Source organism: Ruditapes philippinarum, unplaced genomic scaffold, assembly GCF_026571515.1.
Source record: "Ruditapes philippinarum isolate M1 unplaced genomic scaffold, ASM2657151v2 ctg927_1_1_1_1, whole genome shotgun sequence".
NCBI lineage: Eukaryota > Metazoa > Mollusca > Bivalvia > Venerida > Veneridae > Ruditapes > Ruditapes philippinarum.
In genome coordinates this window covers 113389-139983 of record NW_026865196.1, presented here as the reverse complement: position 1 = coordinate 139983, position 26595 = coordinate 113389, and the positions used below count along the sequence as shown (strand labels likewise).

Here is a 26595-nt window from a genome sequence, read left to right as displayed (position 1 = left end):
TTATGGCAATATTTTGTTTCATCCCTCTCTATTTGAATATTTTGTTTCAACCATCTCGGGTTGGGGTGACCTACTTGCAATAACAGCCAACCCATGATGGGTAAACCTAATTGCTATAACACATATTGGACTCTATTACCTTAAAAGCAAGACTTCTGTCAGACAGATGTCTGATTAAATTCAATATATCAGGCAACATTTCATCTAGCTGTTTTATAAAGATCAAAGCTATGAGCAAAACATTTCTCAGGTGACTATACATGGGGTAAAAACACACCTTTAAGGGCAATTATATAAAGTTTCAAAAGCTTTTTTTATTATTGTTACCTCCTAAATAAACTATTTGTCGGAAAATATTTTCCCCTTTTTATGCTCAGGAATACATGATTATAATTAAGTTCTAAGAATAAACAACAAAAAATACTATTTGCCAGCAATTTTAAGAGGGAAAATATTTCCGCATTTTTATGCTCAGAATAATTTGTTTCTTAGAATTAATGACAAAACAACAACAGAATACTTACAATAACAGTATTGAAATAAGAAAAACAACACCAACTGCGTAAAATTTAAGTCTTCATTCTAAATGGAACTATTGAAGATTATAATTATAAGAATGAAAAAAGCCATTTAAAGTATTTTTTTAACAAAGATTAACAACACATTTTCCAATGTGTACACCTTTTTTTAAACCTTAAAATATCAGGTAGAAAATTATGATATTTAATATTTCTTAACATGATTTCACTTTTCCTGAAACACACAGCTCTTAAACTGTGATTTTAGAAAAAAAAATATTCATTTCTAAAATATCTACAATGCTTAATAAGAGGCAAAATGCAGCCTCAGTGCAATATGATTGTATTGTAACCTCATAACATCAAAGCAGTTACAATAATATTGCACTAAAGCCACAAATTTTAAAGCTAAAGGGATTGGCATATTTCACAGAATAGCAAAGACTTAAACCCAAGGGTACAAAAATTCAATTTGGAGACCAGTCTGACACCCTTAAATTTGATTGGTTTATTTTATTAACACAGATTTAAAATTGACCAATCATGGAGCTTGAACGCCCAAAGTTAAAAATTCAATATGTAGACCAGTCTGATACTTAAATCTGATTGGTCAATTTTGAACACAAAATTTAAAATTGACCAATTGTAACTTGCATTGTTTTTGGACTGGTTTCCAATTAATTTGTACTTTGTCACCTTGGATTAAGAATAAATAATGCTAAGCAGTAGAGCAAAAAAAAGAAGACATTGTGTTTCTTGTAGGAAAAAATGTATAAGAAAAACCCAAGAAAACTGTACACCGGCTTTTATATAATTAATAAAATACTCACCTTGCTATTTGATATCAATTTCTTTTTCTGTAAACCAATATCTGGTTATCAGCTATGTTTTTAGAATATTTGAGATGACTGTTTTCAAGACTGGTTTTTATTTAGACAAAACAAAAGACAAAATTAAAGACAAGACAAAGGACCAACAAAAAATCCGCAATTTTGTCTGCATATAGAATAACTGTTACATTATTATTGCTATGACAACCATGGTAGAAAAATATATTTTCTGAAAATAAAGAAAGTGATACTGTGATTTAAATGAGTTTATGTTTAAAATGGTATTGTATGTTTTATGTTTCTAAGTTCAGTAATACGTAAGTGAACAACTGCATTCAAGTTTTTCTCAGATATTGTTATTTCCGATTTCCGCATCACCTTTTGTCCGAAAATCCAATACTTTCAACAAACTTTCTTTTCATATGTTCAATTTTAATCACTTAATTTCAACAAGTCCTGCCATAATTGTTGACCCCAAGAAACAGCATTGGTATAAGCCAGACATCATTGTTGATACTCAAAGATAAACTATTGGTGTAGGCCTGCCCTCATTGTTGCTAGATTCTGAGATTAATTATTGGTGTAGGCCTGCCATCATTGTTGCTTGATACTGAGATTAATTATTGGTGTAGGCCTGCCCTCATTGTGGCTGGATTCTGACATTAATTTTATAGGCCTGCCATTATTGTAGCTAGATTCTGAGATTAATTATTGGTATAGGCCTGCCATCATTGTTGCTTGATACTGAGATTAATTATTGGTGTAGGCCTGCCCTCATTGTGGCTGGATTCTGACATTAATTTTATAGGCCTGCCATTATTGTAGCTAGATTCTGAGATTAATTATTGGTGTAGGCCTGCCATCATTGTTGCTTGATACTGAGATTAATTATTGGTGTAGGCCTGCCATCATTGTGGCTGGATTCTGAGATTAATTATTGGTGTAGGCCTGCCCTCATTGTTGCTAGATTCTGACATTAATTTTATAGGCCTGCCATTATTGTAGCTAGATTCTGAGATTAATTATTGGTATAGGCCTGCCATCATTGTTGCTAGATTCTGAGATTAATTATTGGTATAGGCATGCCATCATTGTTGCTAGATTTTGAAATTAATTATTGGTATTATATAGGCCTGCCATTATTGTAGCTAGATACTGAGATTAATTATTGGTATAGGCATGCCATTATTGTTGCTAGATTCAAAGATAAACAATTGGTATAGGCATGCCATTATTGTAGCTAGATACTGAGATTAATTATTGGTATAGGCCTGCCATCATTGTTGCTAGATTCTGAGATTAATTATTGGTATAGGCATGCCATTATTGTTGCTAGATTCAAAGATAAACAATTGGTATAGGCATGCCATTATTGTTGCTAGATTAAGAGGTTAATACACGGCAGGAGAGGGCCGGAAGGTGATAATCGGCCCGCAAAATGAATAATGAACCAGAGGGCTTTAGCCCGAGGGCCATTATTCATTCAGGGCCGATTATCACCTTCCGACCCTACGCTGACGTGTATTAATGTCTTTAATACACTTGGTAGATCTAATAGTAGCATTAAAAAAAAATAAAAAAAATAACATAAACATAATCAAAACAAATAGACTTTGAAGTTATTTCGTTGAAATTCTTGTTTACTCTTCTACTGTTATGTACAGAGATGTGTTATGTTTGTGTGTTCAAAGCAGTAGAAGCAAGAAGCAAGTTTTATTTTCATTTTTTTTTCGGAATGAATTTGTCGTATTATTTCTTCAAATTTCAATAGTAACAAAAATTGTTTGTACTAAATACGCTTAAGGTCTCATAATAAAAATAAAACGATTCGTGCTGACAACCTATTTTCACTTTTACAGTTAACTGTTTGATGACGTTAAATGTGACGTCATTGTTTCAGTTTGTGCACGTGCACATGTTCTGCGGGCTGATAACTAGTTCTCGGCCCCGGGCCGCAAACTCATAATAGGTCACGTGACACTCATAATCAGTTGAAATCATAGGCAATTTTGTTACTTTATATTGTAACAAGTGTATTAATCAAAGATAAACATTTGGTATAAGCATGACGTTATTGTTGCTAGATTCAAAGATCAACCATTGGTAAAGTCTAGCCATTATTGATGCTAGAGATTCAAATATAAACCATTGGTAAGATCCAGCCAGTATTGATGCAAGATCCAAAGATAAACCACCATTGGCATCGGCTAGCCATTAGGCCACAGAAAATTAATCTTTAGACTCTCATCCCAGCCCGCCCGTATCAAAGTCTTTCCGCCCCAAAATAATTTATTTTCATAAAAAAAAAATTGTTTGTTTCCAGGGTTCCCTCTGGGTCAAAATTAGTTTCATCTTCACATGTTCCAGAAGTGTCACACAATTGATGACATAATTGATTATACGGTACCCGATTACAGTAAAGACTGTCTTAGCGACCCCCTGTATATAGCGACGTTCTGTCTATAGTGACCATAGTTAGGTGTGCCGAACAGTATTTACTATATAAATGGTCTGTATGTAGCGACTCCCTGTCTAGTCCGTACAACGACCATGATTTAGTCACCCGTTACGGTATTTGAGCCGTGAACAGCGACTTTTGCAAGGGAGCATGGCTTGAACTAGGTGACGACTTTGGCGAAGAAGTCGCCTTCGGATCAGCGACTTTGTTTCAGTCGCCCGATTTTTATAATTTTCCGTCATACTTATTTACGCCGCTAGGTCTGTTAATAATTTGTTTACCTCTCAATTACAAGCAATTACCGTTAATCCGCTAATTAAGAACGCGTGTCAACATCAACAAAGTTCAATACACGCCGCAAGGCAGAGCTCACTATGTTTATCTTTCTCATTACGTATTCATGCGATTGACGAATCAGAACGCGCGTTGTATCTACGGCAGTTTGCATTGACCAATCGGCGACACGCTAATACACGGTGGCTGTTTGTTGACAATTACACAATATGGCGACAAATTCAATCAATTTTCGCCGATAAAATGATTAAAGACACATGCATATACATAATTGCTGTGGTGTTTTGGCGAGTAAAGATAAACAATGCCAAACGTCTTAAAGATGTGGTTATGTTTGAAACCTCGATTGTTAGTTTTTTTCGGAGCACTTATCTGTAGAAATTATGTGGAGATTTGTATCTAATGTTTTATTAATACATTGAACTCCGTAAAGTACAGTAAACAGGTTGATTATACAAAATTAAATGTCTCTACAGTAACATCTCATTAGTAAAATTGAAATTAAACATTTTTTTACAAACAGATTTATCAATATAAATTACATTTTAATGAATATGTAACTTTTAGATACTAATGTTATGGTGTAGTTTATAATCTTAACCAATTATACATGTAATTCTAGCTTAAACCCTTAGTATGGTTCTATCCTGCTTTTCAACAAAATATTGGTATGATATGTTCATATATCCGAATTATATAGAGACTGTCCACAGTGACTCCCTGTCTATAATGACCTTTTTTCTTTTCTCCCATCGAAGGTCACTGTAAACAGTCTTTACTGTATACAGATTGATAAACAAACTAATAGTGCGTGACCTTTCACATTTGGGCCGCTTATGTAATTGACGCGGCCGCTTATGACATTTAAGTGTACTAGTTGTCGGATGCTTTTATCTTACGTTGGCGCCAGTTAAATTCGCAAATTAAAGATTTTATGCGCCAGAATTAATATTATGTCGCATTTGAAGCCATTGGCGATCGACATCGGGAACCCTGCATTACGCAGACGTCTGTGGACGAAAATTCGTCCGAAAATCGTGGTTGAATATTCGCGGGATGAACACATAAAAATCAGACTGAGGTTTACAGCGTCTAGTGATCAAGATTTTAAATACGTTCGTTTTCGATCAGTAAAATTGTCAAAATGTTCGTCATATGTGAAATATATGATGCAGTAAACAAGAAAACTGTTTGTGATTGGTTTGGGTTTAGTTTTAAACAAAATCTGGGTGGAAATGATGCAACGTTCATAATTATATTCATACATTTCCTTTTTTTTTTCAGGTCTTAAAAGTGCTGGATAAAATAAACATTATAAATTATAAATTCCACCCACCCGCCCCAATTATTTTTTGAACCTGGATGAGAGTCTAAAGATTAATTTTCTATGGCCTTACTTATACTTGGATAAAACATCTTAATTGTATTGCTGGCATACACAGAAATCTTGTAAAAATAATAATCTTCGACTGTTCATGATGACAGTTGATGAAACGAAAAACACTTTTGATGCATTTAATTATATAATATATTTTTAATATCTCAAACACCACACAGTATGATTATTACAATTATTATTAATAATGTTACAGAAATGATTTCAATGAAATTTAAATGTCACAATATTAAAATACATTCAAGGTAGAATAAAAATGGTAAAACTTGAAAATGTCAATAGGCTAATCAGTCAGACACGACTTGTTTTATTGTAACATATGATTTTGCTGACAAAGACTTGACACACATGTTTTGAACTCGCTCTTAGACTATAATTAATCTAGTTTAATGAAATCCTGTTATAATCAATGTTTTATAGCATAATTCCTTGTAAGTTAAACATCCCTGGAACACTTTACAGAACTTTAACAAAAACTCAAAAAACATGCTATTTCTGTTTAAATTCAATTTTTATGCCTAGACAAAATAAAGTTCTCAAATTAATGACTGATTGATGATTGATTGATGCAACAATCAAATAAATGCTTAAAGGCCCATTATGCCTCAGAAATACTTTTATCTTTATTTATCTATTTTTTTTCTTCCTTTTTTGACCTTTTGTAGTTTCCAAAATGGTACTTGTTGGCCAATTACCTGAACCATCTTTTGCTTCTATTGCTTTTTGGAAATAAGTCAAGTTAAATTGATTTGTTTTTTTGTATGGAAGTCAAAATACTACTTAGTTTACATTTTTGTTACTTTTATGACAGGCAATTTTATAAATTTATATTCAGAGCTTCTTTCTCCAGGTGATAATTATGTAACATGCTCTAAAACTATTAATTAAATATCATAAAACTCTTATCTGCCCTTACTTGAGACAGAAAAACTTTATTTGTTTCTTAGGCATAATGTGCCTTTAAATAAATGCTAGTGAGGACAGTTTAAGTGAAATAGACTATCAGAGATTCTTCAAATTTTGAAATTCACAAGTAGGGCAAAGACTAAATAATAAACCCTCCTAAATTCAATATCAAAGTCTATAGAAACTTTCAATTTTCCTTTTTATGATATAAATACATTTTTATGATATAGTCCTGACATATATAAATTTTCCTTTTCTAGTCTCTTCAAAATACAAATTTTTTTCAATAAAATTTTTTCTATGAAGTCTTATTTTAATATTTTTGTTATTATTTTTGAAAATTGATGAATTTTCCATTTCTAGGCTCCAGTAAAACATTTATAAAATTTCTACACATGACTTTAGTAAATTCTGATGAAATGTTTGGTTTAAGTGGTCATTTTCAAAGGTAAGCATATATTTTGACTGTCATGTACAAATCGTATATTTTTTCTTGAACATATCAGACACCATACCATTACAGTAAAACGTGTTAAAGACCACCTCTGAATAAGGATCACCCTGTCAATTAAGGCCACTCTTGACCTATCCTTCACTGATTTAATAGATTATAAACACCTCTAAATAAAGACCACTTGTCCATACAGGTCATTATCAATTTATTCCTTGAATGACCTCTATTCACAGGTTTGACTGTACAAAGTCTTCTGATATGAAACTGGGTTTTAATACATGAAAACAATACTGAAATCTATCACAGATAGGCTAGTATATAAACTATATATTAAATAGTGTCTATATCATGAGAAAGAATGTCTTCAAACAGAAACAGTTAAACATAATCTTTTATAAACTGTTTCTGGGAAGATGATGTGCAGTTTTCTTGGGTTTTTCCAAAGTTTTACTTGTGTACCTGTCCAACAGAGCTCTACAAATAGCAAACATGTCATTTTAATGTTAACACCATCATGTATCCATGACACTGAAATTCTCTTCATCAAGTCACGGAATTGATTCTTAACTTAATGGATATTGACACTCTTATAAAAAAATATACCCTGTATCAATGGAATATTAAGTATAAATTAAAAAAAAGAAACATTAAAAATAGAAACAGATTTTTATCTTCTTGAAAATAAAACTTAACCATAAACAACTGGATCAATTGTACAAAGCAATAGTTATTAACGACTCTTAGATGTTATCTATCATAAAAAGAGATAAAATGGGTTAATCATAATAAAAGAAATTTTTATTATCTTGAATTATGAAAGAAAAAAAAACACCCTTAAAATGCATGCACATACAAGCATAAAGATTAATTTAAAAAGGTAAATTGGTATTATTCTTAACAGTATAATTATAAAGTAATATAGTTATATTATTACTGAAATTTGAATGAATTTGGTTAAATTAAAAAAAAATTAAAACTGACAACCAGTCTAAAACTACAGCAGCTGATTGGCTGAATTCTATTTACAAAATTTGAAATTGGCCAATGGCAAGGCTGTTTGTTTTAGTCTGGTTTCCATTCTTTTCTATCTTTGAAATCATTACTTATAACCATACAAAGGGATGTTAAATAACAGGTTTCTTACTTATTTATAGAAAAGTCATACAAAGAGCACCCATAGCACCATTTTATTTATTTTATACATTTTCTTTCCCATATGAGTGACTAAAACTACACAAATAGAACCTGGAGATTGGTAGAAGTATAATATTTAGAGAAAGAAATCAAATTACCAGGGAATTTTTAAGTTTCTCAAAATCCTATAATAAAAAAGCAGTCATTCCTTTAATAAAAAAAAGCGGGGAAACAAAAAAAAGCATTTTAACATGAAATTAAAATTCAGATTTTAAAGTATTTTAACTTAACATCAAAGGAAAATACTCGTCTAAATCCAATTAGATACAGTGTACCTATTCTAGCATTGAAATATTGATTAAACATGCAAAACTCTTAACTTGATTTAATTTTAAATACATATAATCTTCAGAAACTTCTAAATAAAAGGACACTTTCATGTAACAAAATTTTGTGACAAACTTGCTTCACTGAAAGGTGATGATCAATAAATATGTCAGTGAAAAATTTTAAGAAAAAGCACAAACATTAATGAAAATTCTGGTGTGATTGGAAGGATTTGTTAGAAATAAAAATCTTAAAAGAACCAAAAATAATGAAAATATATTAAAGCCTGGGAGCCAAGCAGTTGTATTATGAACGATTACATGGCCACACAAAACAAAACTGGTTACTTACTCTAATCTGAGTAGGTTTTTTATTTCTCTCTTCCTCAATGTCCTAATTAAAATATAGCTCAAATATATATTACATACTAAGAACTATGTTAACACTACTCATATATAAACATTATTAATCAATAATCAACACTATCATTATTATATAAATATTATTCATCAAAAATCACCACTTTCAGGGTCATATGATTATTATTAATCAATAGTCACCACTGTCAGGGTCATATGTTCATTATTAATCAATAATCACCTCTTTCAGGGTCATATGTTCATTATTAATCAATAATCACCACTTTGAGGGTCAGATGAACATTATTAATCAATAATCACCACTTTCATGGTCATATGTTCATTATTAATCAATAATCAACACTACATGTATCATGATTAATCAATAATCACCACTTTCAGGGTCAGATGAACATGATTAATCAATAATCAACACTATCATGATTATCAATAATCAACACAATCTGGGTCATTAAGGATAACAGATCCTAATAAGTATGAAAGAATTCCACAAAAGAGTTCATAATCCTTAAAACAGATAGCACACCCTATTTGGCTCAAAGATTTTTCAATATGGGTAAGTCCAAGTTATTGTCATAATAAATACTTGATGTTTTAAATTTAGAACTTGCCACTGTTTTGTACAGTACTAAAATATGAAAATTATATAACCACATACACAAAGTCTGGACAGATTGCACAGATGTGCACGCCGGTCCGGCTAAACATAAATGCTGCCATTAGACATGCAGTCTGCTTTTTTAATATGAATTTTTCTTTCCCATCATACAAGAATTTCTTTTGATAAAAGTTAAAAATAATGGACTATAATGTGTACTGCTAAGGAATCTAGATGTTTATTTTGTTTGGTTTATGGGGCAAAAACAAATTAAGATCATATGGAGCCGTAACAGGAAAGATGAATTTGGCTAGCTAAAGCACATCACAAACACAATAAAAACATGCACTCTCTACACACGCACCTATACAACACTTGAAATTTTGTGCTAGTGCATAAAAAAATTAAATTGCAGTAAAACTCAGTGTAAATTTACCTAAATCAGAACTTTTATCCTTTTTATACAATTATATATTACTATTTAAAGTAAAAGATGCCTTTGGAAACTTACACATTCTTTTTTTTTCTTTCTAGAAAGATCACTTTTAAAACAAAAAAAACTTTCTGCTCATTTTCTAAGTTGTAAAATTTATCAGATTACATATTAAATAAATTTATCATTATGTGCTGTTAAATATGATAAAAAATTCAACATTTTTCAAAGCAACATTCATTTTGCCCTAAATCTAAAACTAAATCATACAAAGGACACCTATGTGTAGTTTATCAAAAGGCATCAAAAAAGATTCTAAAAATAGTGCATGAAAGATATTTTGCTCTTTAAAAGAATGACTTCATTTACTTACATCTTTCAATGTTTGGATAAGCCTTCTTTGTTTGTCTTGCTCATATTTTGATTCATCAAGCTGCTCATTTAGTATATTTATTTCTTCCTGTAGAGCTTCTACCTCTGGCTGATGTCTGTAAATGTAAAATATATTCTGATTGACTCTTTGGAATACAACATACACATTCATTAGTTGTTTAAAAATAAATTAAAAATCTACTTATAGCTCAAATATCTGTCACATTTCCTGATTGGATAATGGTTATTCTGTATCTGTTACAAATAAACCTATTGGCTACTTGTTTATAGTTTGTGCAATTCTATTTATAGCTCAAATATATGTCACATTTCCTGATTGGATAATGGTTACTGTATATCTTAAGAGTATTGAAAAACCAAAATTTACTTCTGCAATAAAAAGTTATATGAATAAATAACTAAATAATAATCCTACTTCTCTATTTATATCTTGTATATACATGTATATTTATATCTCATTGAATATATTCAAACTAATAACTTAACAGATGAGAGATACAGGAAAATTCTATATTTCAAAACTACTTAATAAGCTACCTCATCTTATAAAACATGTAATTATATGAAAAATATTTCTTGTGAAATATTAAATTGACAATCTGCATACATTTTCATTTATAAGATATATTTTTAACAGGGAAAATACATTTTTGATATAATAACTTTGTTACACATTAACCAGTGATCATGCCATGCATAAATAATATTGTGACATCTAAACCCAAACTTCACCAGGTTCCCACTTAAATAAATACCAGGTGGAAAATTCACATTAAATATTTCATGCTCCCATAACAAATCAATTGTAAAGATTTCAACAATTAAAACCAACAAACATCATCTTGATTCTATCATAAATACAGCACTATTCAATAAATCTATGTGATTGGTTAAGATAAATTGCAGGTGCTTGATATATAGACCAATCAAAAACCCTGTAACATTAAACAGCATTATGATTGGTTAAACGTCACACATCATCCATTCACTGTAACCAATCAAAAGACAGGAAAGAAAACAAAGGAACTAAATCACCAAAACTTACTCTCTACAGCACATCCTACTGATGCATTTAAATCATGCAATTAATACCATAAAAAATAAGATACGCCGAAGTAAAGACAAATAATTATCATCTGTTGTAAAAAATATTTTCTTTTCAGAGAGCAGCTGGAGATTTAAACATTTTAAGAAAGTTTGAATCAAATTAGGTTTTACATATCATTAGACAAAGTTGCTACATCTGAATCTATGTACAGTAAACTCCACTTATAACAATATTCAGGGGACCGCAGAATTTATATCAGTATAATCCAGATATGGTTATATCTAAGAGGCAATCAATTTGAAAACATTTAGAGACAGATGGGAAAACAGCATCGTTATTAGCAGTTTTCCGTTATAAAGGAAGTTTAAAGTATCTTTTACGTTTCAATGGCATCATGCTTAAAGAAATTCTAACTAATTTCCCTTTTTCTTACCCTAAAAAAAACTAACTCAAAACTAACTCAAATCTTTGTTCGTTTTTTTCTTTTATATAATACTAATAACCTATAAGACTATTTGGAACGATGATAAGATAAAACGTAAAGTATTTCAATTACACCATTCACATTAAAGTTGTTGTGAAAGAAATCCTGTGCTAAGCTTACCTAGGTCTGAAAGTAAACAAAACAAAATAAAATAAAATAGTAATTATCTATGATAAAGTCTACAAAAGAAATAAACAAAATTAATGAAAACATGAAATTTTAAATTTAACAAAAATTAAATCACAAAATATAAAACAAACTGAAATGAATAAAAGCATCAACTAATTTGAGATTTGAGCAGGATAGAAGAAAATGGGAAATGGATGAAGAGAGCTTGGGGGGGGGGGGGGGGGGGGGAAGGCAATTCATTCGGGAAAAGGGTATCAGGGAAGGAGAGATTTTGTGTGTGCAAGGGGACAGGTGTGATGAGTTTGGAAAATGGTTTAAGTTGAAAAGGGAATATTGGTTTGGGGGATGTGAATTGAAGTAAGGAAATAGTGATGTTTACAGCAAAATAAAAGTAACGCAATACTATTCATCACCTTCATTACGTGCAATATTGAATTAGCTTGAAAATCATAAAAGCAATTGTGCTGAACAATAATTTATTGAACATGTACTAAGTTCTGTGATACCTAATTTTTACTTATTTCAAAAACATATTAAAGTTGATAACATTATATTCCGCATGTCTTAAAAATACATAAAAAATAGCTCACAGGCACAAGAACAATTCATTATGACTTTTAAAGTGAATAATTTCATTTTTCAACTGGTCTCACAAAGTGATATGATTTAAGAAGCATGCCTCCAGATGATTTTCTGGCAATATCAGAAACTAAACAAGGAAATAAATAAATCAGAATGAAATTCTCAGCCAGAAGAAATTTTCTATTGTTTGCAGTGTAAATGATAACAGAATACATCCTTTATTATATATTGCAAGTATAATATTATACTTTTTGTAAAATAGAAAGGTATAATGCGTCTGTCATGCAACAACCATATAAATTACCATTCATTTTTCATTAATACTTTTTCCCCATAAATTTATCTTTACAATATTTCATTTCACTACTTACTTAAAATCTAGAGGCATTGTTCTTTATAAAAAAGTGAAAAATTAATCTAAAAACAAACAGCATTTCTGATTATATATCATAACAAAGTGTTTGTTTCTATTGTACATCAAAGACCTTTGTGTAATGTTGGAATAATTTGAGTAATGTTGGAATAATTTGTGTACTGCTGGAATAATTTATGTACTTTTGGAATAATTTGTGTACTGTTGGAATAATTTGTGTACTGCTGGAATAATTTGTGTACTGCTGGAATAATTTGTGTACTGTTGGAATAATTTGTATACTGTTGGAATAATTTGTGTACTTCTGGAATAATTTGTGTACTGTTGGAATAATTTGAGTACTGTTGGAAGAATTTGGGTACTGTTGGAATAATTTTAGTACTGTTGGAAGAATTTGTGTACAGCTGAAATAATTTGTGTACTGTTAGAATAATTTGTGTACTGTTGGGATAATCTATGTACTGCTGGAATAATTTGTGTACTGTTGGAATACTTTGTGTACTGTTGGCATAATTTGTATACTGTTGGAATAATTTGTGTACTGTTGGAATAATTTGTGTACTGCTGGAATAATTTGTGTACTGTTGGCATAATTTGTATACTGTTGGAAGAATTTGTGTACAGCTGGAATAATGTGTGTACTGTTAGAATAATTTGTGTACTGTTGGGATAGTTTATGTACTGCTGGAATAATGTGTGTACTGTTGGAATAATTTGTGTACTGTTAGAATAATTTATGTACTGTTCAAATAATTTGTGTACTGTTAGAATACTTTTTGTACTGTTCAAATAAATTGTGTACTGTTCAAATAAATTGTGTGCTGCTGTAATTATTTGTGTACTGTTGGAAAAATTTGTGTACTGTTGAATTAATTTGTATACTGCTGGAATAATTTGTGTACTGTTTGAATAATTTGTGTACTATTGGAATAATTTGTGTACTGTTGAAATAATTTGTGTGTTGTTGGAACAACTTGTGAAGAAGCTGTTGGAATAATTTGTGTACAGGCTGTTGGAATAATTTGTGTACAAGCTGTTGGAATAATTTGTGTACTGTTAGAATAATTCTACTGACCATACAAGATAATCTGTCCGTCATTTAAAATGCATATAATTTTTTAGTATATTATTTTTGTCTGACTGCGTCACAATGACATCCCTGTGATTGAAGGGTGATGTTTATTCCCCCTTGGTTTCTCCTCCAAGTTTAATGTACAATAGAAACAAACTGTAACTATAAATTGTGAAGCATTGAATCAGACCAGAATTTACAACATTTGTGCAAAATGGGGAGTAAATAACTTGATGTAAACTGAATTTTAGAAGAAATCAGCATGATTTTAATATATACTTTCCAGAGGAAAGAGACCTATAAACAGCCCCAGAGGAAAAAATACTAGGTATATTTATAACTCAATAATTTTCTATTTCTCTCAAGATAATGTTTCTGCAAAACATAGGTACATTAACATGTGTATTTCAATTTTGAAATTCAATCTTATTCTATGCTTCACAACAAACAAACAAAATGATTTAGAATCATAGATTCACAATGAGTTTGAAAATTGATGGGCTTATAATGTTTCACATCTATTGAAAGGATATACACGATATAACCGAAAACTTACGATGACTTCCACCTAGCAAAGCAGTAAATGAAGAAATCAGTAATGCATATTCATGGGTCTTATAGGACTGGTTTCTTCTGTAGAATCAGCAATGCTTAGTGACATTTTCTATGAATATGCAGTTACCCTCACTAATTAACATGTATAAACTGTTTATTGTTTAACTTTTGAAAAGTTATAATTGTAACATATCATATTTCACCAAGTGTTTACTTTTTGATAAAAAATCAACAGTTCAACTTAAACTTTAATCCAAGTGTTGTGTTTTTCTTTCTTTCCTTTTTTTCCCCAGACAAAAAGAATTATTTTTATTATAGAAAGAGCAAAATGTTGTTCAAAATCTTTTTGACACAATTTATAATGCTTTGCCAACACAGTATTGTTAGGTATCATATTTAATTGACAAGGAGTGACTACTTTTAGATAAAAAATAACAATTTACTTCTTGACCATCAATTCAACTTCAATGAAATTCAATCTTGTTGTTGTTATTTCTTCAGATTATCACATCCTTGTGATGATCAAACACCTTGGTGCTACATATCACTTAATAATTCTTGGCTATAAAAGTGCATGTCAACAGAAACTGTTAAAACATGGTGTTTTGAAAAACACCCTAACTGTAACAGCTTTAGAATTTATCAACTACAACTTAAGTATTTCAATATTTTTGTACTTTTACAGACTAAGAAGGTAAAGTCCAATGTTTAAAATCACACATTTTTTTTTACACAATTACCATGTACTTTTAATCATAGGTGAAGTGTAACAATTTAAAATGGGTTTATATTAACTTTATCACTAATGTTAAACAGAGAATCCATTGATTTATTCACAATTATCAACGAATATCACAAAGGAAACAATTTATAAACAAGGTTAAGTCACTTAATCTATCCAGTCACTTTCACTCAACCATAATTAACCTAGATGACCTTGAAAAAAACCAAGGTCAAGATTCACTTTAACATTACAAAGGTCACTAAAGCCAAAGGTCATCCCAATGTCATTTAAATTCCATTAAAATGCCAAGAGTCAACATTATATTACATAGTAAAACCATGGTGACACTAAAGCCTGAGGTTACGTTGATGTCATTCATTGTCAAAGGCCCTTTTACATCACATTGTACAAGCAAGGTCACAAAGCCCAAGGTCACGTTAATGTCATTCACTGCCAAAGGTCACCTTTACATCACATTGTACAACCAAGGTCACAAAGCACAAGGTCACCTTTACATCACATGGTACAATTTAAGCACAAGGTCAATTAAATTTGATTTTAACTAATGTGCAAAAGACAAAAAGTTATGTCCCATAAACAACAATGTGGCCTTGTATTGGATTAGCTAATAATTATGAGCATGCAAACTGAAGAAACTTATGTACAGTGGTTATAAATTATAAATAAGTCCATGCTTATAATTTCTATAAGTTCATGCATAATTTTTTATGATACGAAAAAAAAGAGACTTTCTTAACATCATAACTAAAATTTTTATGATGTGGTGTTACTGTAAATCTAAAAAGATAAACATTTTGTTCCAAAAAAATCTAATTTAGCAGATCTGCATTGAAGTTCATACTCTTAAAACAAATCAAAGTCTATTTTACATAAAAACTGTGTTATTAGCAACTGAAAAATAAATATATTTAGCTTTAACATAAAAGAGCTCAACTGATTCAAAAGATGAATATCATGTACTTTCACCAATGATCTTTTAAATGTAATTAAAAACAAACAAGAAAAACAATTAGTTTCCCCTAGAAATATAAATATAACAATATAAATAAGCAGCAAAAACGTTGTACGCAATGAAAACAATATAGTAAAACATGTGCATAATAACATATTAAATCACAACTTATAGCATTATAATTGATCCCGCACCAATGAGCTTAATTCATAGAATTATTCCATATATGGGACACTCTTTTACTCTTTTTTATTCATTGACAATCTATAAGAATACAGTATAACCTTGACATAGCAATACCCTTTGGGAGACAATTATTTTAATTGTTGCTGAGAGGCACTGTGTGGATGTACAAAATACAAGAAACTTTATATTAAGTTGGTTTACAAATTACAAGAAACAGTAGCTAATAAACTATTTACTGACAATAATAAAGAGGTAAAATTTATAGTGAGAGAGATTAATACTGTTGTGTATGTAAAGAGATTATTTGTCTAGGAGGGTTGCTGTGCATGGGTTGTACTGTATTTTATTAACCACTTATTTTTCCTTTGACTTTTTAGTATACTTTTCTCAATATTATTTTACGCTACATTAACAGGGATTTTGTAGGAATCCAATAAAGTTTCAAATAATTTATTGAAAACCATGTAGTATCTCAAATTGTATGAAAAAAAATATATATATACATATAAATATACATTACATGCAGTAGCCATTCCCTTTGTTGCTAAGCAACATTTTCTAAATCTTCTTAAATTCCACTATGTGATATCTCATAAATACCTGCTATATAAGGTAACTAAATGTCATACAACATCATTTTCACAAAGTGTCAGACAAGTATTTTTTTTATCGTAATAATTGAAAAAACAAAATGAAAAGACTCCCCAACTATATGTAACCTACCTAAAACCATAAAAAATTATAAACAAAGTTAATAACAAAGCCATAAAAATCCATGTATAATACAAGAAGTTTCACAAAAAATATATAAACTGAAGCAGCATTTATGCTCTTTTAAAGCAAATAAAGCTGATGTCCTCCTCTACTTGAATTTGGAACCACTAGGTATCTCTTTCTTCATTATCCCTTTCAACTTGAATTTGGAAGTGTCCCCCTTCATTTGAATTTAAAAACTACCAAGTATCCATTTGTACTTGAATTTGGAAGTATCAATCTTCATTTAAATTTGGAACACACCTTCTTTTCTTGAATTTGGAACTAACCCTCTTAACTTGAATTTGGAACAAAACCTCTTTACTTAAATTTGGAAAAAACCCTCTGCACTTGAATTTGGAACAAACCCTCTTTACTTGAATTTGGAACTAACCCTAAAAGATGACTCTACTTTATTAACTATGACCAATCAAAATGCTGATATTAACTTACATGTTCATATCTCACTAGATGATAAGTGAAGATATATATTATACATGGGTTTTTATGGTAAAAGCCAACTGTTGTTGCTGCTGCATTGAACTTGCTAATGTTATAATGCATAAACTGTTATAACTGCTCTGTTTACCTGACCCGCATCGACGGGAAAAATGGCAAATGCGGTTGACCCTGAGGCTCACCACTAAAATACATATACAATTTTACCTTCAATGAATGCAAACACTTAATTTTATACTTCACAAAAATGTTCACAAAATGTTATTTTCTAGTACTGAACAGCAAAACATTTCAAAACTAGAAATGTGTCCACCAGACATGGATGTCTCCACATTCCACTGTTTTGTCAGACTTAGGACAGACACCATGATACTATCATAGTTTTGTCAGAGTTAGGACAGACATCATGATACTATCATAGCTTTGTCAGACTTAGGACAGACACCATGATACTATCATAGTTTTGTCAGAGTTAGGACAGACACCATGATACTATCATAGTTTTGTCAGACTTAGGACAGACACCATGATACTATCATAGTTTTGTCAGACTTAGGACAGACACCATGATACTATCATAGTTGTGCTTACATTTGAATACTTGTGGCTGGCTACTTGATTGTTTTCCCCTTTTAGCCACATAAAAGAGAAAACATTGCCACACAAGACCTTGCATTATAAATGAATGATATCAGAGAGAAGTACAGTTACTTATTGTTCCTGTAGCCACATCAGAATCCAAATATAAGCACAGAGGGACAGACGGACAACGGCAATTATATATATGCCTATCCCTATATAAAGTGAGGGCATAAAAAACATTAATTGAGTTAGTTTAACCACCTAAATTAATTATCATAAGCGGTACAATAAAAACACATGCAGTTTCATAGTAACAATACACACAGACACCATGTTTATAACCATACATTCTGTTTCATCATAATTATTTAAAATTCAAACATTAAAGGAACTCCACTGAAACGCTTTTCAATTTTTTGTAGTTTTTAAAATATGGAATTAAAATAAAGTGACCAGTGACCAAATGATTTTGAAATTTTCCATACAAGTTAAGGCTGTTAATTTATATATCAAATAGAACATTTATCTCGAAAAATTATTTTCAGTCCCGTCTTTGTCAAAAAACCATCAGTGGAGTCCTTTTAATAATCTACAGCGTTTAATTCTTATATATGTCCCTCACTATTAAATCATGGAACCACTAACAATTCAATCATGAAACACTTACATTAAAATAATTCACTAAACATTTAGTTGTTTATTTTTCTCAAACAGAATACAAATCTTGTAAAACAACATTTTGCAAATCTTTTTTGTTAGATATAACTGTAAACATATTAATTTAAGCAGAACAAAATTATGACCTTATGCTATTGATAGATACCAAAAATAGAGATCTTAGATAGTTTTCCTGCAAATATTCAACTATACTAACATTTTCTTTCTTATTGATACTTCAGTATCAGTTTTAGTTTGAACCCTTTTTTTTTAAAATCCTTGGCAGTGATTTACAGATACCTCAGTTTTTTGTGAGAAAAATAGAATAGAGTAATAAGGATCCATTAAATGCATACCGGTAAGTGCCCCTTTGTGCATTACTTTATTTCAGATACAAAATTGGACTAGGGTAAAACGACCAACCTTTCATTAGCTTAAGCTGGATATGAGTATCCTGGCATGTATTGAAACTTCCTGCCAGGATTCAAACCCACAGCAATGAGGGTCAAGATTTGTTATTCAATCAAGGATCCATTATTAGCAATTACATAGCATAAGTACTTATGTATAAACACAATAAATTGAAAACAATAAAAAAAACCTTCATATTCAAGGAAAAGGTCTTATTATATAGCTAGTTGTAAAAAAAGGTAGAAAATGAACAAAATAAAATTTCAAACAAAAATCTAATTTTCATATAAAAGTACTTTCACCTGCATAAATTACTATGAACGATTAAGTAAATAAATTCTGGTTATTTTGTAATGGTATGTTCTACGGGGAAAGTAATTCCAGTCACCAAGACGAATGTGATCCTAAAGATCAGTGGGAGTGGGAAATTATAAAAGAATCATATTTACACTTTAAACATAAAAGATATTGCTAAATGGTTCAAATTACTCTATATATTTTGTATTTATTTTGTATTTCTGATAAAAAAAGTCTAAGTTTCAGCAGGGATGTTCTTCCATTTTTTATCATTCTTGCATAAAAAACTTTGCTATAGCAGGTTAACAATAATGGTGAAGAAAACATGAATTAATGATTTTGTGCTAGCATGCGCCTTTGTTGGACATTTTTTAATATAAATGTGAATCAGGGGTCAGTTAAATAGCTAGTAAGTCTATTATCAAAACATACCGGTAACTGTCAAATGACATCACATGTCTTATAAAAGCATTCTGCCAATTAGTTTCAATTTCCTACCACCGGCTTAGTGGTTAAGGTGCCTGCCTCTCAACCCAGGAATCATAGGTTCAAGCTCTAATCGAGTCACGTCCATGTTTCTTCCTATGACAACACTACTGGTTGAGACTCAATGAAATCTCTCTCCTCACCCAGGGATTGACCCCCCCCCCTCCACAGCTTAACAAATCATTGCTCTCCCTTTCAAGTTAAGCAGTTGCACATCAAATGCCCTCAGACCTCATTTATTTGTTTACAAATTATGTACTGAATGTTCAAAATCAAGACAGACAAATACATGTGACAATCAATGCTTTTGGTGCTGCTGCACTAAAAATAAAGCGATCTCTTCAATCAACAATCTGTACAGAGCTGATCACTGGGAGCATTATCTTTAACAATATAGATATAGCTGAGATTTCCTTCATTTGAAAACGTTTTATTTCCATTTATCTTGCACCCACCCCTTTCCCCACACACTTTGCTTTAACCTTTCAAAGATAAGTGTTACAAATTGAAACTGCAGACCAATGTCTAAAGCCCATCCATATAAAAGTGAGTTCTTATTCCCTGAAGCTGATTTAACTTTTACAAATTGACCAATCTAATAATGTATCGATCTTATGACTACTGTAACTTTAAGTGACAAATTACAAAATTATAATTACCCTCTGTAATTGCTTATAGTTTTACAGCATTGCAATTTTAATTAAAGGAACTCCACTGAGGTCCAAAAACCTAAAAACATCAAAATGAATTTCTTACATAGATCAGTCTGGACATTTTAAAACAGTTAAATATGCAAAAGATAATTTAGAAATATACTCAGAAATAAATTGAAAATCGTTTCTCTTGGAAAATTATTTCAGTCCCGTCATGTAAAAAACCCTCAGTGGAGTCCCTTTAAAGATATGTCTCAATATTAGATTCATGAATATTCTTTAATTTAAAGAAACTTTAATGTAATATTTTAAATATCATTCATTTAAGGCTGACTGCTTAAAAAGCTTGTAGGTTATTAAAATGACTCTCAGCCTGCTTCTAGGAACTTTTCAGTACTGGTGTTCTAGTATTGGTCTCATATGAGAAAATGTAACAATCACTCGAACTGTAATCCCCTCAATGGTTGAGAGGCCGACACCTTAATTACTAAGCCATTAATTGGAAATTATGACAAATTAACCCTTACATCAAATTTTATAATGGATTTGCCCTGCTTTGAATATGGATCAGTCCATTAGAATTTTAAGGGATTATAAAAATTAGGCTACCAACAGTATAGAGGTTGGTCAGATTACACAGATATGCAGGCTGGCCTGGCTCTATACTGGTGGCAAAGGCTTGGCACCTTCATTTGTTTCCAACAGGTTAAAGGCTTTCTATAACTTAAATAAATTATGCTTTGACATTTATCAAAATCACAAAACACAAACAGTTAAGGTACATGTATAGTCTTACTGCAATGCTTTCCCGCCCAACAATGGCTAAGATTGGCCAATATCGTAATAAATCGGTCATTTCTGGAATGTTATTTTTTACACTCTTCGGTATTCAATAGCTTTTAACCGTTTATAACTGTAAGTAAGTATATAGCGATAAAGGATGAGTATTTGTAAATAGATCTAGTCTGATGCCCAAGATTTAAAAAAAATCATATTCTGGAAATAACCAATTAGCTTCTTTTTTTGACTGGAAAGCAATACAGTAACACTGCTTAAGAACTTGCCGGTAATACATAAGTTAAAATTTCCAAGGTTACTCTCTGATTCAATCTGTAATTATTTTTCATTATTTACAATAAACCTAATAACACACTGTTTCATTGACTTTTCCCAAAAGGTAATATTTATCAAGTGACAACAAAATAAGTACTGTTTATTATATAAGAACAAATAAAATTCCTTTCTCTTTCCCCATAACCAACTATCTATTAATAGAATTATATAGAAGATATGATGTTATTGCACTGAGAACAATATAAAAGAAATACAAAAAATATCATAGCATTATCGTATTTCTCCTATTAAGTATACCAAGGTAATCAACAATTCTTAAGGTATCAAAATTATTCTAAAAATATCATTTATAAATACATTTTCAACAAAGTAAAATATTAATGATCTCAAATTTCTAACTGCCGATCCCTTTTTTATATCTGAGGGAGTATTTATTAAAACAGGTGCCCTTATTAGGAGAACTACGGTAGGTGTTAACAATAGTTATATAGAATACTCTTTCATGCCTGGTTGTTTAATTTTTTATACAAGGTGTTATTACGAAGCTAACACCAGCGTCATACACTACCTCGTTACTTGTTTTTCTTCCTTCTCCTTCGATACATATTCAGCGATCCTTTATTTCATGGAAAAATGATGAGAAAAATGATAATGATGTATAAATAATAGAAAAGTAGCGACACTTACGTGTTATGAAATATAGTAGCAAAAAAATGACAATAAAGCAAATGAAAAAAAAAAAACATCATGTGAAAAAAGAGAACTTTCTATAAATGGAAATGATTAAAATCTATGAGTACAAATGTATTCACAACTGATCTTTATTCAATTTTCAAGCCCTACCTTTCTTCTCACATGTTCAAGATATACATGAGCCTAGTCAATCGGCATGTTTAGGTAGACCTTGATAATAATCTAAAATGTTTTCAGCTTCAGGAAACAAAATGCAGATTTTATGTTTTTATACTTTTTGTTCTCTTTTTCTGCTTTGCTTCATACAAAATCATAAAAGACTTAAAATTAATGAGACTGTTGGATATGATAGATATAGTATCAGAAAGTACTAGGGATGGCAAGGCATCACCGAAAAATTGAGAACTTGACCAAACGTCCAAGTATCAGTTAACAAAATTGGTACTCTAGTTCTCGGCAAAAGAAATGTATCTCTAATTTTTCCATTATAAATAATAATTATACGGAAATAAAATAATAAGAATTTTTGAGATATATACATCCTATGTAGAATGTGTTAAATGTAATAAAAATATTCGTGCAGGTGTAAATGTTTTATTGCTAACTACGTCATGCAATCACCAGTATGTGTAGGTGGCATGGCCGATTGGTCCACACATCATTCTAGTAATCTAAGGATTGCTGGCTGCGTGGGTTCAAACCCTGTTGGGGGCAAGGCATTTCCTGGAGCAAAAACTTTACACTTATTGCTATAAATACTGGTTGATTCCAAAAATGGATTCAAGAGTGTTTCAATAAGCTTATGACTTGGAACACTTTATTTCCAGTATGACAAGTGTGTACATTTAACAACTCTGTCAATGTATCAATTTTGCCTGCTTATTAAATGTTATTATCAAGCAGTGAGTTGCTGATTTCCATAATCGATAAAAAACGGATTGAGACCAAATTTAATTTTTAAGTCTCAGATTTATGTAATAAATGTAATTAGACCTATATCAACCTTGTTTACTTTTTTCATTTTTTTTTCAAGATATATTTCCGGCATTTACAGTATTAATTAAATCTGCACATCAAAATAGAAAACCTAGGTGGATGGAATAGGTTGTCATTTGTAAAACTAACTGCTCTTGTTTTCTTGAGACAGGTTTTGACAAAAATTACAGATATATAGAAAATGAAGTCCTAACAAATCTTCCGAGGAACCAGTCACATGATCGGAAAAATGACGGAGTACTCGAGTACTAAAATTGAAGTTTGTTGCCATCCCTAGAAAGAATGAGTTGATATTCTATAAATCAAACAAGACTGTTTGAAAGAGATATATGCACATATATATAGCAGCATTTAATGAATTTGTTTTAGTTTTTTTTTTATTAATAAAGAATAAAAGATCGAGATTTTAAAGTTTTCTCAGAAAATTAGTTCAAGTTTTCAGACTTTTGAAATACTTACTGGGAATGTCTTAAAAAATGAAAATAAAATTGGAAAAAAATAAACATTCTCTTCAAATAGCTATAAAATCAAGTATGGTTGACCTAAAAAGGAAATATATACCAAATAACATAGTGCAAAAAGCGATCTTAATAAATTCTAGGTTAAAAATAGAAATTACTGCTGTTTAACGTTGTTTTATGTTTGATCTACAAAATTAACAATTTATCACAGGGTTTTCAATACATGATAATAATGGTTAATGACCCCCTTCATCTTTCTCCAATTGAAAAACAAACAAACATATTTTTCCTGAATTTGGAAAAGAATCAAATATTTTTTCCCCTTTAGATCAGAATTTTTTTTTTACACAAAATTTCTTTCCCAGATATATCATGAAAATGTTCAAATGTTTATAGGAAATTTCTTTCCCAGGTAATCAAATAAAATGTTCAGAAAATGTGAAGAAATTTCTTCCGCAGATAATTATATTATTAAATGCCCTGAAAATATGAAGAAATTTCTTCCCCAGATATATCATTCAAATGCCCTGAAAATGTGAAGAAATTTCTTCCCCAGATATATCATGAAAATGCCCTGAAAATGTGAAGAAATTTCTTCCCCAGATATATCATGAAAATGCCCTGAAAATGTGAAGAAATTTCTTCCCCGGATACATCATAAAAATGCCCTGAAAATGTGGACTTATAAGGAAAAAACTTCAAGGAGATGATATAAAGAATAACTTCTAAATGTGCCACTCTTGTGCTGAATAAGAAATTCATATATAAGTTTCTAATGTGATCAATTATTCTAGTATTGAAAATGTGAAAAGTTGATTTAAAACTTAAACCTTGCATTCTGACTGCTACATAGTAACAAATGAGAAAAGAAAATTTTCAGTTAAAGACATGTGATTCAGAAGAAATCTATTTCAAAATCAAATGAAACAAAATGGGATAGGATCTGAATGATACCTGAAAACTAATCTTTTATTAAAGGGGCATAACTCTTGTAAATACTGAAATTGTCGGGCTGTAACTCTTGTAAATACTGAAATTGTAGGCCTATAACTCTTGTAAATACTGAAAAGGTCAAGCTATAACTCTTGTAAATACAGAAAAAGTATGGCTATAACTCTTGTAAATACTGAAAAAGTCGGGCTATAACTCTTGTAAATACTGAAAAAGTTGAGCTATAACTCTTGTAAATACTGAAAAAGTAAAAACATTCAATCAGAAATAATAAGCACTGTCATCAATCAGAAAACTTTGTTGAATTTGTCACATTGTTTCTTAGAAGGGCAATAACTCTGTTAAAATCTTACTTTTTCTCAGCCTCCTCCAACTGTTGTCTAAGGGAGACAATTTCAGTCTGAAGATCATCTACTACATCATCCAGACGTTTTTTACCTCCCTCTACTAACAACATCTGACCATTGATAAGAGCAACTGTCTTCTCTAATGCTTCTTTCTCTGTATTCAATCTATTTATCTCTTCTTTGTCTAAAAATAGAAACATTTCAATTTAAAGTGACATAAAACACTATATGTTTTAGAATATATTCTCCAATTTGAATTGTTTAAAGTATTCCAATATCATAATATCATAAAAAGAGCTGTCAGAAAATCAGATCACTTCACTTTTCTCAGTCCTTGAAAGTTAAACAGGAATCACAAATATAAGGAATTTAAAATATGACATGTTTGTAAATCTTGCATAGCTAGCTTTTGACCTGGGAATTTTCTAAGTTCATAAAGGGCCAAAAATCAGTTTAAATCTATATCCGAGTTACGTATCTATAATTATTATCAAATTTAAAGTGAGAACCTTCTGCAGTTTTGAAGATTGATGCTGCATGCAAAAACTTTAACCTATAATTTTTTAAGTTCACAAAAGACCACAATCCTCTGGAAACACATGTCAGAAATATAGACCTTAGAAGAAAGTGACACAGAAGATATGTGCAAGGTTTCAATAAAGTGAATACTTTTACATCTTTTAATGATTGAAGTAGCCGTCAAAAAGTTTAACAAGCAATGTTCTAATTTCACAAAAAAACATTTTTCCATGACAATCCATGTTAGAGTTATGATCCTTGAATGGTGATACATCCTTTTATGACCTCAAAGACACGTGAAATTACAGGTGAATATCATCAAGTGCTTGATGAGCTATTAAGTTGTACAAGAAGGTGCACTTAAAACTTTGATGAAAGTGTTATGCAGCCACTAAAGCGAGTAGAATAGCAGTATTATCAGTTGACCTAAACACCTTTTGCTACCAACAATTTAAAGCATGGTCAGATTTTTTCTTATTTCTCCTGGCTGGAATTTTTTCTGTCACACTAACTTTGTTTTAATTATTTTGGTGACTTTTCATAAAGTTTAACAAGGTTCTATACAGATGGCATACCAACTTCAAATTTTTGTCCTGATTTACCCAAACTTTACAATGGACAGTTCCAAAAATAGAAGCTGGACAAGTCCATTAAATAAATTTGGCAGGTTTAATGTCTAGACATTCTTATCTTTAGGTTCATTCAATATTATTTGTCATTTCCACTTTTCAAAATATGGGAAACATGACTGGTTCCCAATGTAAATATTATTTGCAGACTGGTTTTCAAATATCTAATGATTTTCACCTTGGCTCAAGGAGAAAGAAAAAATTCTGAAAAGGGAAGATTGCTGCTTTTGAGTAGGCACAATTAAGATTAATATTAAAGTGACCATATTCGAAAATTGTTTTCTCCTTTTCTTCTTACATTTAAAAGCCAGCTGAGGTTTGAAAATGAGAAATTGTGTTACACCTCATTCTCTATAATGACAGGGGTTTCTATAAACAAA

The 26595-nt window shown here is 30.6% G+C and overlaps 1 protein-coding gene across 5 annotated transcripts in view; it reads right to left on the bottom strand.

Moving 5' to 3' along the window:
• LOC132728151 (flagellar attachment zone protein 1-like) overlaps positions 1-26595 on the bottom strand; it is a 154176-nt gene that overhangs the window by 54788 nt on the left and 72793 nt on the right. For 4 of the 5 annotated variants that reach the window (XM_060713779.1, XM_060713780.1, XM_060713781.1 and 1 more), the window contains 7 exons: positions 25074-25251; positions 22188-22235; positions 17590-17643; positions 10102-10216; positions 8669-8710; positions 8149-8175; positions 7316-7330 (listed from right to left, as the gene is read on the bottom strand). In XM_060713779.1, coding sequence (XP_060569762.1) covers positions 7316-7330; positions 8149-8175; positions 8669-8710; positions 10102-10216; positions 17590-17643; positions 22188-22235; positions 25074-25251 — 479 coding nt within the window. The remainder of the gene's footprint in view (positions 1-7315; positions 7331-8148; positions 8176-8668; positions 8711-10101; positions 10217-17589; positions 17644-22187; positions 22236-25073; positions 25252-26595) is intronic. The other variant, XM_060713783.1, reaches the window with a different exon arrangement.